We start from the raw sequence: 17,181 nt of genomic DNA on the forward strand, positions 1-17,181 counted from the left end.
TGTCAGCTTCCCAGTGCAGGGTTTTTTTGTCCTCGAGACACTCTGGGCCCATGCGTCAGTGCTGACACCCCCCCCCCCCCCCCACCCAACGCCTATTTCCTGCCTTATGGACCCCCCTTCAGGAGCCCAATTATGTGAACTGACAAGAGTTTTGGCTGGAATTGATTTTTTATGCATAAGTAATTATATTCCTCTCCTCACAAAGGTTTAAATGACTTACTGATAGTGACATTCTTCTTCAATAGCCTAGTTTTGTGTAGAGTTCTTCTGATATATATTACTTTGCAAATGACAAACATAAAAAATGTTAGTTGTTTTCTTAAAGCATTAAAAGCTCATAAAATCACAAGGATTCAGACACACCCTATACCAATCAAATTTTGTTTCAGTTATGTAAGAAATTTGATTATGAAATTGTGTATTGTGGCATATTATGTAATTTACTTTTATTGAACAAAAATTATCACCTTGTCACTGCATGTTCTCATTTGAACAGTAATCTAATTCAAGTGTCAAATAAAACACTGCCCATGATATGTGTCAGGAAAGAATCCAAAAAACAAAGTGAGATAATATACCCAACCTGAAAAAATAATGTCTTTTGTCTTAACTGAGAGAGAGGGAGCTGAGAGAGAAAGCACGTCCTCTTGATTTCTTTTAGTCCACTAACCTTGTCACAGGAGATGCTGGCAGCAGATGAGGGTTATGGAGATGTGATGGGCATTGAGACAAGGTTGTGTTCTAATCACTTGGAACAATTTCAGTGTAGCTGCAGCTTCTGTCTGTCTCCAGAGGTGACTCTGGTCTCTGTCTCTGCTGCTGGAGATAAAAACATGGTAAGATCTGACAAGGGCAGGAAGCCAGCATGCATGGAGGAATTTCTGGTTTCTCTTTCACCCTGGAGCTGGAATGCTTAGACAAATATGAATTGATGTAGTCTGACAGATACAGTAGATAGGCTGTGGTGTGACCTGCTGTTAATGAGAGGTAAGGCTTCATGGAGATACCCTGAATCTGGTTTGCCTCTGTCAGAGCTATCGTTCATTACAGCAGCTATGTGCAATTACTCTGTTATTGTGGTATCATTCAAGCCTTGTCCACTGATTGCGTAATACATTTAGATAATAGTAGAAGTTCTGCATTTTTAAAAAATCATTCTTTCATGTATCTTGTAGAGCCAAACAACTACCTTGCAAAAAAAAAAAAATAGAGAAGGCTGGATGATTGACATGATCTGGTGGCTCTTGTAACCAGGGGTGTGTGTAAATGCCTTCAGGAATTGAAAAAATCTAGCAAAGCTGTGTGATTAGAGACAGATCTGTGCTGCTGGTTTTCACAGAGGCATGGAGTGGGTAGAACAGCCTCTCATAAAAAAGCTGGCAAAGAAGCAGCCGTGAAGATGAAGAAAGTGAGAAGATTGTTTTATATTCACTTTGTGTGTATACCCAAGAAAAATTCAGAAAACAAATCAAAAATGTTGATGGATGTGACAGGGCTTTGTGGATGGGAAATTCTTGCTGTGGTTTATGAATAAAGAATGATGAGAAAACAAAACAAGACATAAAGGTTAAAGCTATACACAAAACTTTTTATGTATGAGCCCACCACATGTTGCTCAGATAAGCACTGCAGAGGAAGTGGCACTTCTGTTCTAGATCACTGTCAGGTAGACTCAATATTATACTGACATGCTTTTCTCCCCAAATGATTCCTGTGATCTGTTCTGAATAATTAACACCTTTCCATTTTCATCTTTAGCCTGGATATATCAGATAAGATGACTATACTATACGGTAGTCAAGCAGTATCCCAGATACGCCTGTAAATGAGATCTACCACACATACTGCATAGTCAAAACATAGGTGATCTCTGCAGCAAATGAGCTACCAAGTTCTCCTGTTTATGGTGAGATGCATAAAGTGAAAAGGCTTTCTTGATCGGTCTTGATCCTTACCTCAGCCCATTCCTTGGCAATTTGTAGCTAGGTGCGACGACTATTGCAGCAAAATATTTTGCAAAATACTGTGTAGAGAGGCTAGGGTCTGCAGTTGAGAACTTGTGCGTCATCTGCGGTAATTAAAGGTCTCTGAAAAATCTGTTTCACTGCTGAAGCGTTTGCCCTGCCTACACAGCTTTATTTGTACTGATGAGGTGCATGCTTATTTTTGTAATTGCACTGTATAACTGCAAAGACTGTGTGGCATTAACTCTTATTAACTCTTAAAATACTGCTCAGAGTTTCCTCCCATCCGCCACCCCATAATTCTTTAAAGTGCATGTCTTAAAGTTCAGTCCCCTCCCCCCCCAAATGGAATTATAGAGGAAAAGCAGCACAGAAGACGAAAGAGTATAATACATCTTTTGGCTTTTATGGCTCACTGAAAGAATCCTATAGAAACTTGGATTTTGTTTTTACATTTCCTTTGCCTTAGACAATATTTTTTGGTACGTGCTCTATAACCACAAATCCTTGCAATGACTGCAGATCACATTCATATACCAGAAGATGCATCAAGATTGTAGCTAACAGTTTGGTATTTTTGTCAAAATGTTTCCTATGCAAATACATACTAGACTGACAGTTTTACAGGAAGTAAGAAAAGATGACATTTCCACTTCATGCTGTGACAAATATTTCCACCAAGAAATGCTAAATGAAGCAATTATTGTTCCAAGGCACATGTAATTGGTTGTAAGTTATTTAAATATTCTCGGACTGTCAGACTGCAAAAAAACACTTATTCAAGAAGACTCTAATTACTGAAATGTCAAGCACTCTTTTTAGAAAGCTGAACTTGTACCATTTTTCAGGTTGTATATTACAATATCGTTCCAGGTCAGGCCTGCTCACAAAGTCCAAATGTTAAAATTCACACAGGGAGACAGCATGATCGGACCCGCCCAATCAGAAATCAGACAGTGCAGTCTGTCCCTATGGACTGTTACATCATTTGTTGGCCTGGGGGTTATATCATGAAAATCTATTAGACCCTGGAAGGACTTGCAATTATACAGGATAAATTATTAAGGGAACCTGTACCCATTGCAGTTTGGTTAATGAGTGGCATCACTCACTGATTGATCATCCCTCACTGGTGTAGAGGGCGATGGTTAATTAACTGACAGGCAAAGTAGAATATGTTTTAACCAGAAACATATCCAATTAGCCAGTAATACGTCTTGGTGGAATTATGAACTTCTATTGCAGCTAGTCTGTTAATCTGATTATAGAAGGATTGTGTGGGATAAGGGTTTGTTGACTTTATGGACAGAGAAAGGCAGCTCATCTGTTCTTCCCAAATCCAATGAAATCCCAGTAAAGTCCTCATTAGAATTCCAGATAGGGAAGTATGAGCACCACAGACACAGTAACAGTACTGTAACATGACCAGTGTCCTATAGAGCAACTGGCCCAACGTACAGAACTAAACTATACTTATATCACCCAGTGAGATGAATTTCAGGACTGTTGTAACAACCCAACTGTCTCAAGGTAACAGCTGACAGCCTCTAGTGGTCATCTTGTGCAGCAAATACCAACATAATGTCTTACAGTATTGTACTTTAATTGTTAATCAGTGGAAAGGAGTTGTAGATTTCTGAACTGGTAACTACTCCAAATCTGAGTTTAAAGGTTAAAAGACATCATACTGAAATTTATTTAAATTGTTCTTCTTTGAATTTTTATTTCCATTATTTATTAGATAGAGAAACTCTATTGAGAGGCACTGCATATCAGCAATACATATGTTAATAATTATAAATAATTGAAATCATTTAAAATAATTTAAAATAAGGCAGAACATCAGTTTTAAAAACCCAGAAACTTAAAATAATAAAAGAAAATACCTGCAGCTATAAATGACATTACACATGTTTTGTCAGGCAGACAAATTTTAGTTCTTTAATCATGAGATCCTGCAATAAATCTGAATGCCTCCATTCTAATTCTACAACTTCATTGCAGCTCAAGCAGTGAGATCAAGAATCACAGAGTGATGTTTTAAGTAGCTAATCTGCTACCAAAGATTCTCCACCCACATCAACTATAACTACCACCAACAGAGACTTACAGCAGAGAGAAAAGTAGATTTTTTAAAGTTACTTCTAAAAATGCTGATTTAACGTGCATATGCCAAATGAATAAGTAATAACTTGTAGTACTGACCCTGTGCACTGAATCCTTTCTCTGTTTTTCAGTGCTAGGTTGAGGGATATGCCAAAACAAAGCTTTGCAGTATATCTGAACAAATGTCAAGATAACTGTAACTGTGAAAAAGAGTATTCATTTTGATTGCTGTTGATATACAAAATCAAATGAAACAAGTAACTGAATATATGCATTAGTTTATTTTATAATACATGTTTTTATTAACCGAATTATATATGATATAATTTATGCGTATCTTTAGCTTAGGACATTTGATTGACCAGTATGTGACAAGCACTGGACAATACATAAAAGTGTTGAACAAATCACAAAAACATAATTCACATTCAGTTTTGATTTTCAAATTAATATGTAATATAAAAGATGTAAAAGATGACATGGTTGTAACCAAGTATGAAATGTGATTAAATCAATGCAGCGCTCAAGATTAGAGCATGTTACCCCGGTGTCATTTAGTCTGCACTGGTATCATATTATGTTTCTTGTTGACTCCAGCTCTTGTTTTAGAAGTTTAAAGCCCTTAAACACCTAAATCTGTCACATCTCACTGACGTCTTTAAGCACTGCGGCCCTTTCTGACTCAGCAGAGGTTGACCCTATGGATCACTTGTACCCCAGTTTGTGGTAGATGTTTCTCTCCTATATTTCTGAAACACTCACACAGGATTCCAGAGGATGTTATAAATGTAAACTTTTTAGTTGTTTAAAGTTCAGCCTGGTTCTACATGTATCTTACTTGCTTGTTTTTGTATTATTATTTCATGATTTTTAGTAATGTATAAATCTTTTTTTTAGGTAAAGCCCTTTGAGATTTTGGTTTTAAAATGAAAAGTGCTATAGAAATATATTACTTTATTTATTTGTTTGTTTGTTTGTTATTTACAGCATGTACATTTCCACACTTGAGCATTGCTATAAAGTGGATTTAGTTTTATATGGCTGGACTAAGCAGGACTAAGCAGCTCTTTTGGGATCTATGACCATCAGCTTATTGAATTCAGCTTTAGTTTTCACGTTTGCAGGTTCTCGAAGAGAAACATGCTGACTTCCTGCAGCCTTTATCTTCCTCTGCTTTAATTTGTTCTTCTCCCCTCTTGATGTCTTCACTTATACACTCTATGTATAAGCTTAAAAAAAAACACATACTTTACATGCCTTTGCGCCCCTTAAAAGCAGGCAGGTGCCATTCACTCTTTATTTTCCATGAGCTCTCTGCTGTGAAATCCACTGGCAGACATTTGAAGTAGCTTTATAGAAAACTAAGCCTTCCTGTACATTCCCTGGTCTACTCTGACCATGCCTATGTACCATCATAGGAGCTGGCTGTGGTTGGTAGAGATGGTTGGAGTGACAGGCAGTCTGAAAGTAGGTGGCTGATGGGAGATGTAGTCAAGGGCAGAGAGTGTGGCACTCACATCATGGAAGAAGGTGCTACAAACATCAAGGTCATGGAATCTGTGCCCAAGGAGTGCACACACAAGGCGTATTTGTTGTCTAGCCAGAGGAGGATGGGCCCACTGGATAACAGCATCTGCCATATGCTGAAAATGTAAATACAACTGGGTTAGCCATCCCTATCTTACCCCTTATCAAAAGATGCTTTGCAACCCACTGTATCTCAAAACTGCAGTTCTTACATGTGTTCTTAAAAAGGCAGGTCTAGGTGATCCTAATGATTTACTAATGATTCAAATAATTACAAGCCAATCTCTTCTATTTTTAGCTAAACTACTTGAAAGAGTTGCTTGACAGTTTCTGTCTCACTCGGGAGCAAATAATCTATACGAGTAATCTCAAACAGGTTTCCGTCCCTTGCACTGTGCCAAAATTGCTCTTCAAAAGGTTACTCTTGTTGTTTTACTTGTCACTGACACAGGTGCTCATAGTTTAAGTTAACAGATAACAGTTAAATGAGACGTTGCCATTTTCCCTGTCTGCCTGAACTGCATAAAAAGGTTATGGACACTTCCAGGATGTCTTCTGACCAGATGAAGACAGAGGAGGAATGCTGCTGTCTTATTATTACCTTTTAAGATTTTTATTCCCTTTACACAAAACCCCAAGTTGAGGGGATTTTGAAACAGAGTGTGAACTGAACCCGAAGAGCTGCGGCCATCTTCTTACTTTTGTTGCATCATTACTGATCTATGCAGTTCCTTTAATACTGATGATATTGGGCTCTATGTGGGTCACGGGAAATGCAGAGGAGTAAATAACTCCATGCACACAGCATGTAATTGTCCCAGCCCTGGGTAGTGATGGATCAGTTTCATCTAGTGCAAACTAGCCAGTGGTGATTTACTGGAAAAAAATATACTGAAATATTGATGTGAAAGGCCATAGGGGAAATTCACTAATCCCAGTGGTACTTTAACAAAACTACAGCCAGTAGCTCCCCACATAAAAGCACCCATGGTGAGCAAAGATTCCAAAATAGTTTCAGCCTTTTTATTTATTAAGTGAATGTTTATACATGTGATCACGCTTAAGTGTTTTGTCTATTTTCTTTATGAGTTTAAAGGACAAAGCAAAATAAAATGGAAGATTTTTTTTTTTTTAACTGTTCTCTGTGCTCTATGTTTAGAGGTTACAGTGCTATTAGCATTACATTGCCAAGAGGCATTTCTATTCTGCTTCCATGCAATAACCCTGTTGCTTATCAAACATCTACAGCTAATTAATAATGATGATTGTAATTAAAGTATGGGATGAATCTCTTGAGACACAATGCTTTGCGTAAATAGATGGTACAGCTGATTACCCAAAGATATGTGTGCTTTGCTAAAACCTATACACAGTACTCTAAAACTAAACATAGTGAGAACTAAAATGACAGGGCCTGATAACTGACTCTGAACCCTTTCAGACAGACAAAGGTTTCACTTAGACTCAAACCTTTGTGAAATTACAAACCCACAGACTAACATTTTCTGTGCTAAACGGAACTGGGTTGATTTGAGTATCATTATTAAAGGGAGCATGACAGACCCACGCATGGGTTGCAACTGGCAGGCCAGTGCTTGGATACTGCAGCAATAGAGACATTTTACCAACAGCATAATCAACACAACATGTAGGTTTACTTTGTTCCCAGGTGGTAAACACATGCCATGCTACTGTTTAAAAAGTTAATGAATTGGCTTCAGTTTTTTGTATAATTTAGGAAGGCATGTAAATTATGCATGTGCCTTGTGGAGGAAATTTTAAAACACCAGACAGCACTGGGTCAGGAAAGTAATTAACTACTAATATATTTCCTGCTTCACCTTCAAATGTTCAAGTGAGACATTACAATTTATTCTGTTAGTTAAAAGTATTAAAACAATCATACCTGAGGTGGTTGAGGAAGAGAGAGAGAGGAAGAGAGAGGGAAAGGGAGAGAGAGAGCAGATTTATTAGTGCAGTCATTAACACACAAAGCTCCTCTTGTCTCCTTTAGTGAGCTGTAATGTACGAAGGAAGGCTCTAGGGATCTCTGAATTTACCATCTAGCAGTATGGATACATGGCAGGGCTGAGTCCACAGAGAAAAGCAGACTCAAGGCAAACCAGACTTTGTTAGGGCACCAAGAGAGCACCCATTGTCTATTTGCTTTGCAATAATAAAAGAAAACTTCTGCACCCCAGGTGACAGCAGCCTGCCTAAGGTCTTACATGCAGCTGTTATGTTTTGGGTTTTTTTGTTTTTTTTAAATTAGGGCACTTCTAATTTGATGCACACCACATCTTTTATTGTTATCATTTCCCACACTAACTAATTGGGGAGAAAGAAACTGCGATTGTTCTTGTGTTTGGTCAACCGACTAATGGCATAGGTCCACCAGAGTCACATTTATCAAGTTTATTATCAGGCCCTTGAGTTTTATACTGATAAACAAAAATAAGGAGAGGAAAACATTAACCTATCCTGAATGCTTTGATCTCAGTAAGACAGGACAATAAAACAAGGTTCATCTACAGTGTTGCAGTAGACTATGGGGATGGCTTTACTGCAGTCTGAAATTATATCTGACAGGAGAGTCATGGGGCGCAGGCTCACTGTTCTTGCCTGAAGGGAAGCAATCCGCACATGCTTTAAAGGGAGTCATTTGAAAGTTTATTGACTCCTGAAGATTTGCAGCTTGCCTGCAGCTCACGTTGAACCTGCTGCGTCTTTCTATGAGTAGGTAGCCCAGCAGCTGGTGATATGTAACTTTGATGTACCACATTTTGCACGGTTCATTTTCCATCACGCACTTGCCGTCATGTTTTCAGAGTTTGACAGCATTTCCTACTAGGGGGAATTGTGGTGTCTATCCAGTTCACAGCAAGGGCAAACTGAACAAGCCCAGAGGAGCATTTACCATATGGAATACGTGCTAACGTACTCTCATCCACAAGTGAAGGTCAGCACTGCTGCTTTTCGTGTGTCATGCTCCATTCACCCCATCAATTGATGATGAACTTTTAGCTGGCTAAGTTTTCACAGCAGGTTTCCAGACACATCAACAGAACTATGTGGCTGCAAAGAGTAAAACCAGCAACATATTATGATAGTCTACTTATGCTGGAGTTAGTCTAGGGGCAACTGCATCGTTGCTTCATCAGTTCCTAAACATTTCTTAGGGATAATAGGCTTCCATGCATTAATAATCATGTCATGCAGCTGCAGAAAGAGAGGGTCTCTTTAAAATAAAGTGCCACTGAATCCAGGGATAATGGTTAGAACACAAGCACCTAAAACATATCTCTCGAAAGGCAAAGCAAAGGTCATTAAATAATGATAAGTGCAATTCAAAATCTTAGATACACTTTATAGCTTGTTTTTTTTTCACAAAATGATGAAACATTGCCTTGGTATATGTCACTCACTGCTCTTGCTCTAGGTGACAGGTTACACACAACTGCAGCCAGTAACAGACAATATGCATACCACACTGTCTGAGTAACTCTGAATTTGTCCTGGAGTAGCTTAATTTGTTACTGGGATTTGAATATAGTATAAAGCTGTTCAGTACTATTATGCAAAGAATATTTTAAGTGTTGTTAAGTGTTGTTATATAATATCAACATCATTAATATCATAACTGTAATTATAATTGATTGTTTACTTGTACTTGTAATGGTACTAATAACTAATATATGTTTATTTGATATTGTTTAATATTACTTATTTGATTCTTTATTTATATATTATTTTGTCTCCACGGTAATTGAAATATCGAAAGACATTTTATTTACATTTTGCATGAAAACAAAAACACACATTCAGTTTGTGTTGCTAATTCTACACCAATTTTGTACAATTTTAACTTTTTGCTGCACAAATATGGCACACTGATTATAGTTAAAAAATGTTAAGAAACAAAAACATTACATGAAAAAGTATGCAAGTTTTCAAAAAAGAAAGAAAAAGAAAACCCAGGCTAACTAGTTAAATAAGGCTAAGATGCTAAGAGCTTCATTCTAAGAGTAATCCATGTTTCCTGCGAATATGTAAATTTAGAACATGTACATGGTAAAGCGAGGTGTCGTGCATTTCAGGCAGTCGTGGATCACAAAGCTGCACTCTTTCAGATGCATTTGAGGAGATAGGAGTTGCAATAGGTTCCTCGGCCACATTCACAGAGCTGACCAAAGCGTGGACCCAGCCTCATTGCACAACGGGACCCCACCGCACACTGGTGAGACGACAGTTCACAGGAAATTCATAGGACAATTTCATTACCTACATTGTATTACTGTGCAACAGAGCGCCTTTTGACAAAATCCAAATTGTCTTAACTGGCATATTACAATCTATTTGTGACAACAACGATATAAATAATAATAATGGAAAAATATAAAATAGTAGAATTTACCCTTGGAATTCCACGCTTTTCTGCTGCTGGGAGCCTGTCACGCATCCCACCTAGGAGTTCCTGCACTGCTTCAACCTGTTCAAATGCAAAATCACTCTTTAGAACCACATTCTGTCTCTGTAAATGTGAATTTATATATCGCACAGTAGTACAAATACATTATAGGCCTATTGATCTTTTAAGTAAACAAAGTGCGACTAAACTAAACAGAGTGTGGTTTCACTTCATTTTTTGATCTATAAGAACATTTTATTGTTAGGTAAGCATATGTGAAAAAAACACATTCTACATCGCACGGCTGCCATATATATTACAGCTAACTACTGAAGGCAGTTTATTTTGCTTTTCCCACACTCACAAGTTCCTTTTCCTGGTCCGCGTTAGCGTTATCGGCGTCTTCTATGGATGACACTTGTCCGTTGCACATGACGGTGAAAAGACCGAAGAGCAAAAATCCGGTCAGAATCCCAGAGCTCTCCATGGTCCTGAGACGAGTTGCTCACGGCTTCGGAGTACAGAGGTGTGAGGTCAACGAATCCTAACAGAGTTCACATCATTTCACTCTGGCCAATGCTTATTTTATAAACTGAGATGCCCCGCCCTCGATGATGATCCAGTGGGTTCTAATAAGACAGATGTTTTTTTTTTGTTTGTTTTTTTTTTTGTGTGTGTGTGTGTGTGTGTGTGTGTGTGTAAGGCTTTCCATTTTTCTGTGGTACGCGAACAACAAATATTTACAAAATTTGCAAAAGAATGTGATGTTTGTAGCTAAACATGTATTTGTACATAAAAGACTTCTATCAGATATTATCGTTGTTATAAAAATAATGGCTCTGATAAGTTCAACCTAAGTCGACTGGAGCAATTGGTGAAAATTGTGTTGGTTTTGTTTGTCAAATTTTTATATACACACGTTAAATAAATAAATAGAATAAAAAATTAAATATATTGATACTATGCAGGATGTAGAATACTAGTAAAACATAAACATTTCCCATAGCTGAATGGTAAAGATTTGTCTTTATGTCTAACACCTTAGTGAGCAAATGATAAGAATCAGGTCTTTTTTTTTTTAAATAAATCAGTTTTCTTAGCACCTTTGTAGAACCTTGGTGTCAGTTTTCTCAAAGACATTTGTGTTCAAGTTAAATAATGAAGCTTTTTTAGAAACGTTATGTGCATTTTATTGTACCACGATTTCCCAACTGTGCTTTGATTCATCTCAAAGAGGGTGTTTGAGACTGAGTAGGGAATATGATAACTGAGGGAGGATACAGTGCAGTACCACCTTGAAATACAGTTTGAGCCACTTGCATGGAAAGAATCAATCAATCAGTGTTACTTCACTTCCATGTATAATCTATATAGCTATGGTTTGTTTCTGTTGCCATACGGCTGACTAGCAGAATTGCATATGGACAATATACAAAAGGAGAATGCTTCTAATTTACAAATATTTTATATTATTGCTAATTATTAGTTTGTGTTCAACGAATGACTCAAAGACGTGTGCATTTATCTATTTTTAAAATAATTTATAGGGTTAGTGTTACATCGTTTGTCCTTTAAAATGCATACGTAGTTTGTAAAATTTAACACTGAAGGTGAGGGTGCTGTTTTTCATGGAGACGCAGTCTCAATTTTCATCTTTTTTCAGAATATATTCTGCATTTTGGTCAGCAGAGGGAGCTGCAGCTACAGTTTGAATGTCTAATGGGTGTTTCCTGGAGCGCATACTTCAGGATTTAGAAAGGAACACACCCATGACATCAGTGACTTTAAAAAAAAAAAACTTTCGGACGTTTCGGAGACTTTACCGAGAAGAATCAAGGGGGCCTAAGTCATCTTCCAAAGTCCAAGTATAAGGATTTTAAAAAATAAAGTCACGCACCTTCGCCGAAAACTGAGGACTTGTTTTAATACCTTGAAAACATGTCAACTTCTGATGAAACAGAAGGGCTGCGACCACGATATGGGTGTAAGTATTATCTTAGTAGGTCGTCTGCTTCCCTACCTTGCTTTTTACGTAACCTAGAAAGCGCATAGATTTTCAAGTGAGAGTGGTCCCCAAACAAATTATGGTTGCTGAAGGTTAATGCACATAGTTTCTGTCACCTTTTGGCAAGTTACTTTTTTTCTTTTGCGTGTTGCTGCTGTGTAGCGAAAAATCAACGTGGCTAAGGACTTCCGCATTTTCGTAACCATAAGTTCGAATACCTTCATCTGAAGTGTGCTCACCATGTGAATAATGAAGTCTCTGACTGCGTGCTTTGGGTTTTGTTTGACAAATATTTAGCGTTTTTAAATCTATGGTGAGCATTAACTGATAGCTTTAAAGTGAACAAAATTTAATGCAAATAGATACAAACTGTCGAGATTCTTGACCCTAATGAAAATGACTCGAAATCAGACTGACGGGCTGTATGAAATGTAGGCCACTGAATTGTTTCTAAAACGAAGGTGGATTTTGTGAGGCACTGGCCGGTGGCTTAACTAATAACATAACTGGTTGTGATTCATGGCAAACTCCATAACTTGGATGCAAGCTAACGACTGCTCAGTACAGGTTGGATATTAGGAACGCCTGAAAGACTACAACGCTCCCTTTACGCTCAGGTTCCTTTCTAAGAGGAAAAAATAAAGAACCCCTTTATCTCGTTACGTTCCACTACACATACTTCTGTAATACACGTTAGCATCAGTTTTTGGCAATGCAGACAGGAAGATTAATTTTTTTTAACCGTTTCCGGCGTTTAATACACTGAGCGGTTCTGTAGTAACGTGAATGGCAAAGGACACGCCTCTCTCTCTCTCTCTCGCTCACTCTCTCTCTCTCTCTCTCTCTCGCTCTCGCTCTTCCACCGACCGACTCTTTCAAAATTTACATGGTTGGAGACTGCACTTTTCAAACTTTAAAGGAGACATGTCATTTTACCCCGAAAATGTACCAAACAATATTTATGAAATTGATTTTTTTCCCCCCCTTTTTTTAAATAAAGTGCATCTCGCATCAGATGAAGTATGAGCTTGCCTTATCGTGGTCAAATGAGCAGGTCCCCCACATGGAAGTGGCTGTGTCAAAGATTCCATTCTAAATCTATTTTAAAACATCCAGGCCACTAGATGTCGGTATAATGGATGTTTCATAACGTGATGACTCACTGGAAAACTTACTTGCAGCACCTTTAATTTGCAGAGACGTGGTAGCTTAGTGGTTAAGGTACTCCACTGGTAATCAGAAGGTTGCCAGTTCAAGCTCCATCACTGTCAAGTTTCCTCTGTGGGGCCCCTGAGCAACGCCCTTAACCCACAATTGCTCTAGTTGTATTCAGTCATAATTGTAAGTTGCTTTGGACGAAAGCATTAGCTAAATGCTGTAAATGTATGATTCTTACATATGACATCATATGGTTCTTGAATCTGGAAAATTTTAATATTTGAAATGTGCTTTGTGAAAAATTGTGCCACATTCTCTGTTCACTGCCATAAAGAGCCTTAGAAAAATGTATGTATTTTTGCCAAGTTAGTTCAGATATTTGGATAAAATGCATAGTATTTCTAAGCTGGAATGTTAAAAGCAAAACAATAGATTTTTGTTGGCTTTCCACAGGACTTCAGACCACTTAAATCATTTCAGTATGTTTAACTGGCGCAGAGCTTGAAGAAGCTGAAAGCCAGGCAGTGCTGCCAAGTTGCATAACATGCTGTAGATCAGCACAAAAAGCAGCCTGGCTAGAACCACCAGTGAATAAATCTGTTTATGGTGAAACTCTTTAAGGAAAATTTGTAATGCTTGTGTCATGTGATTTAATGACAAAAATCACAAAGGTCTTGCATTTCCCACTGCTTACTACAGCAAACCTTTCAGGAAGGGGGCAGGGGGAATCAACATTGTGACTTCTGTCCTGAAAGCAGCTCCGATTTCTAATGAAATCGTGTCAGTCTTTATCCATATTTCATACCCCATTTGTCAGAATCTCTGGGTGTACACTCACCAGTCTCTTTATAGATCCAGCTATCATATCGGTGCAGTTAAATTTGTGCTTGTACACTGTGTACACAGTGGTAACACACATTGTGCATGGCAACAGATTGACTATAGTCTGCAAGTGACCTCTTTGAGGTGTTTGTAATAGATAAGCAAATATGATATCTATAGATAATAGATAATATCTGTGGTGTGGGCACAAGTATGATCTATTATTGGTGGTGTGGGTGTTGGGGGTTGTGTAGTTGCTTCATGTGGATGTGGGGCATGTATTTAACGTGCATATTGTAGACATCTCATCCATGGTTGCTCTCTGCAGCTGTCCTGGATGGCGTGGAGCGGCTCACAGCCGAGGAGATGGACGAACGGCGGCAGCAGAACATGGCCTACGAGTACTTGTGTCATCTGGAAGAGGCCAAGCGGTAACTCGGGTGTGGGGGGGAACATCTTGGGGCACAATGGCCATGTGTTCAGATCATCTTAAGTACCCCAAAGCCCACACTGGTCCAGGATCAGTTTGTGAAGAAAGTCTTTCCTAGAAGTGGCTGCACCAGCTGTTTCTGCAACATACCAGTCATTGCGACAAGTGCTGGCAGATATAGATTTAAATTGATATTGTGATTATTTCCACACAAAATCCTATATTCAGTATATCACAACTGGTTTTTAAAATGCATTAATGATTAAAGCTTGGCATTATTGGTTGCCACTGTATGCAATTTTTACAAGTTCACAGATACATACATTGATTTTACACAACATAACCTGCTGTATAACTGCAATACACAACAGGTAGTATATGAAATGAAAATACAGTAGTAACATTAGCCCACTCAGTACATCATAGCCACTGCACTGCATGGTCTGCCCTTGGTGTTGTGTGTTGACCCTGTCCCCTCACCTCTGTAGAATGGGGAGACTGTAGACAACTGCAAAGGCCCCTATATGGAAAAGCTGTAGTGTCAGAATACACTGGTTTCACATGTCATCTCTCCCTCACACACGCATGCAAATGCACTCTGAGTGAATACAAGAGGAAGTGACTCGATCTCTGTTGATTTTCAGTATCTCTCTGTAGCCATAGAAACCCTTGGTTGTCATAGAGACTGGTTCCGGTGTGTCTGTGTCTCTCTTTGAGGGTGTGTGTGTGTGTGTGTGTGTGTGTGTGCCTGTCTGTCTGTCTGTCTAAGTGAAAGAGAGAAAGGAAAGAGTACCTATGTCATTTTATGGTTACTTGATCATGTATGGCTCAGATTAATGATTAAATTCACTGTGCTGATGTTTGTTCATTATTACAGTTAGAAATTTGTAACAATATAATTTATTTTTCATGTTCTGCTTGTGTTGAAGTGCTTTACATCTAGTAAAGCTTGAGGTTTTACAGTGCATGTATCATTTGATCAAAACATTTATATAATCATCTTCAGCGTGGACAGTAAATACAGACACTGAAATGGCAGATGGTAGCATCTTCTGTGCTGATGGATCCCTAATTTAACCTGACATGCAACTTGTACCTGCAACTATTCCCCCACTCTGCCAGTGAATGTGCCTAAGCTCTGAAGCTTCCTGCTATTCCCCACTCCTGGCTCACATTCGCAAGGCCCAGGGGGAGTCTTGTTGCCTGCTGGCATTCAGCATCAGGTTGGACTTTGTAATGTTAGCATGAGGAGAATTTTATGTGCAGGTACCCTCTGAAAAAGCATGTGATTGTGTCTTAATGTGAGCTGTTGTTGCTGCTGTTGACACATAACCAACAACAAATACAAAAGGGGTATAGCAGGGTGTTTTGCTTACATCTTGTGTGGAAATGCATGAGGACATCCAATTTGACTGTATCAGCGTGTTGTATTTTCACTTAACTGCTATGCAAATCCGTCACTCATTATCAATTATATTTCCATGCGTTGCCTTTTAGGTATGGAGGGCCATCGAATTGATTCTACAAAGCCGCATTTGAATACTCCTCAAATAGTGTTGATATGTTGTTCAAATGCAGTGTGTTATGAATAAGAGAAAAAACATTTCAGAAACTGCACTGTACAGAGAGTGGACCTCTGAAAGGACACTTACATTGAGCGATCACAACAGCCACTGATCCCAGCAGCTCTGCTTTCCATGTCTGGGTAGTGAAACCCTGGTCTCTGCATTCCCTAGCTGTTTCGGGCTTACATTTAGGTTTTACCTCAGAGCCAGCTCATTCCCACTGCCTAGTCCAGTCCTGGTATTATGTAGGTCCAACCAGTGTTGGTGGCTTTGGAATTGCAGCAATGAATTTGGGTCACACACTCTGGAGGTGTATTTCGTTCTATTCTGTTGAGAGTGCAGGCTTACTTTGCTTGCTTTTGGGAGAGTTGCCTAAATGCTGCTGATAACTTACCCTTGGGCTGGAGCACATTAGTTAAAGCATTCAACCACTAATGTGTAGAGTACTGTGAGACGCTTCCGCTGGAGAACATGGCCACTCGCAGCTGCTTGTGGTGTGAGGGGATGTGTGGGGGGGGTGTCACATAACATTAATTGCAGGTTTACTCGCAGGTAGTGTGGAAGAGGAGAAAGGGCATGGCGTGTAGTGGCAGGTGTAGTCTCTCAGAGCACATGCTTTTAGCAAAGATGCTAACAAGCACTTTTTCTTTCCTTTTAATACAATCCTGATTTATTTATTTTTTTACAAGCTGGTGAGAATCAAGAGAGGAGCTTTTGCTCTTCCTTAGACTGTAATGTAATGTACCCTCACAAGTGAGTTGTACTTTCTAATGGTTTCGCAGAAATCACACACCATTTGCCGATTAAAATGAGTAAATAACTCTTTTGATTACCTTTATGGGTCAGAAAATGAATGATGTTGAAGAGTCTTCTCAGGGATGTTGGAATGTGTGATGCAGAAGAGTCTTCTCAGAGATGTACTGATACACTAGTGCTTCAGAAATGAGGTTTGAGCAGAAATGAGAACTGAGCATTGAGGATTGAGAGATTATTTCCTCACGGATCATGTCCCATAAAAGGAATTCGCCTCCCAAGTTTAGCATTGAGAGTCTTGCATATTTATGAAAGTGTTAGAATAGTCTTTTTGGGGCATTTTTTTTTGGTCCTCAAATGAGATTTGTGTTGCAATAACAGGAACAGTGGGCCATGTTCTCAAGTCCAAATTTGTGTAATTTCCTGTTGCAGTGCCTGCCAGT

General features: G+C 38.7%; 2 protein-coding genes across 3 annotated transcripts in view; one reads left to right on the top strand and one right to left on the bottom strand.

Annotated features, from left to right (window-relative positions):
- Positions 1–9,363: 9,363 nt before the first annotated feature.
- Positions 9,364–10,555, bottom strand: cartl (cocaine- and amphetamine-regulated transcript-like). Its single transcript, XM_027007415.3, has 3 exons — positions 10,370–10,555; positions 10,012–10,086; positions 9,364–9,831 (listed from the first exon to the last, which is right to left on the bottom strand). Exons 1-3 carry the CDS (start codon positions 10,490–10,492, stop codon positions 9,724–9,726), a joined length of 306 nt encoding a protein of 101 aa, XP_026863216.1. The 5' UTR covers positions 10,493–10,555; the 3' UTR covers positions 9,364–9,723.
- Positions 10,556–11,782: 1,227 nt separating this feature from the next.
- The window catches only part of iqgap1 (IQ motif containing GTPase activating protein 1), a 33,027-nt gene continuing 27,628 nt past the window's right edge, over positions 11,783–17,181 (top strand). For both annotated transcript variants that reach the window (XM_035520863.2, XM_035520864.2), the window contains exons 1-2: positions 11,783–11,989; positions 14,319–14,421. In XM_035520863.2, coding sequence (XP_035376756.1) covers positions 11,944–11,989; positions 14,319–14,421 — 149 coding nt within the window. In that variant the 5' untranslated portion in view covers positions 11,783–11,943. The remainder of the gene's footprint in view (positions 11,990–14,318; positions 14,422–17,181) is intronic.

The sequence above is a fragment of the Electrophorus electricus genome, chromosome 23, assembly GCF_041902795.1.
Source record: "Electrophorus electricus isolate QZ-2024a chromosome 23, ASM4190279v1, whole genome shotgun sequence".
In the NCBI taxonomy this organism is placed as follows: Eukaryota; Metazoa; Chordata; class Actinopteri; order Gymnotiformes; family Gymnotidae; genus Electrophorus; species Electrophorus electricus.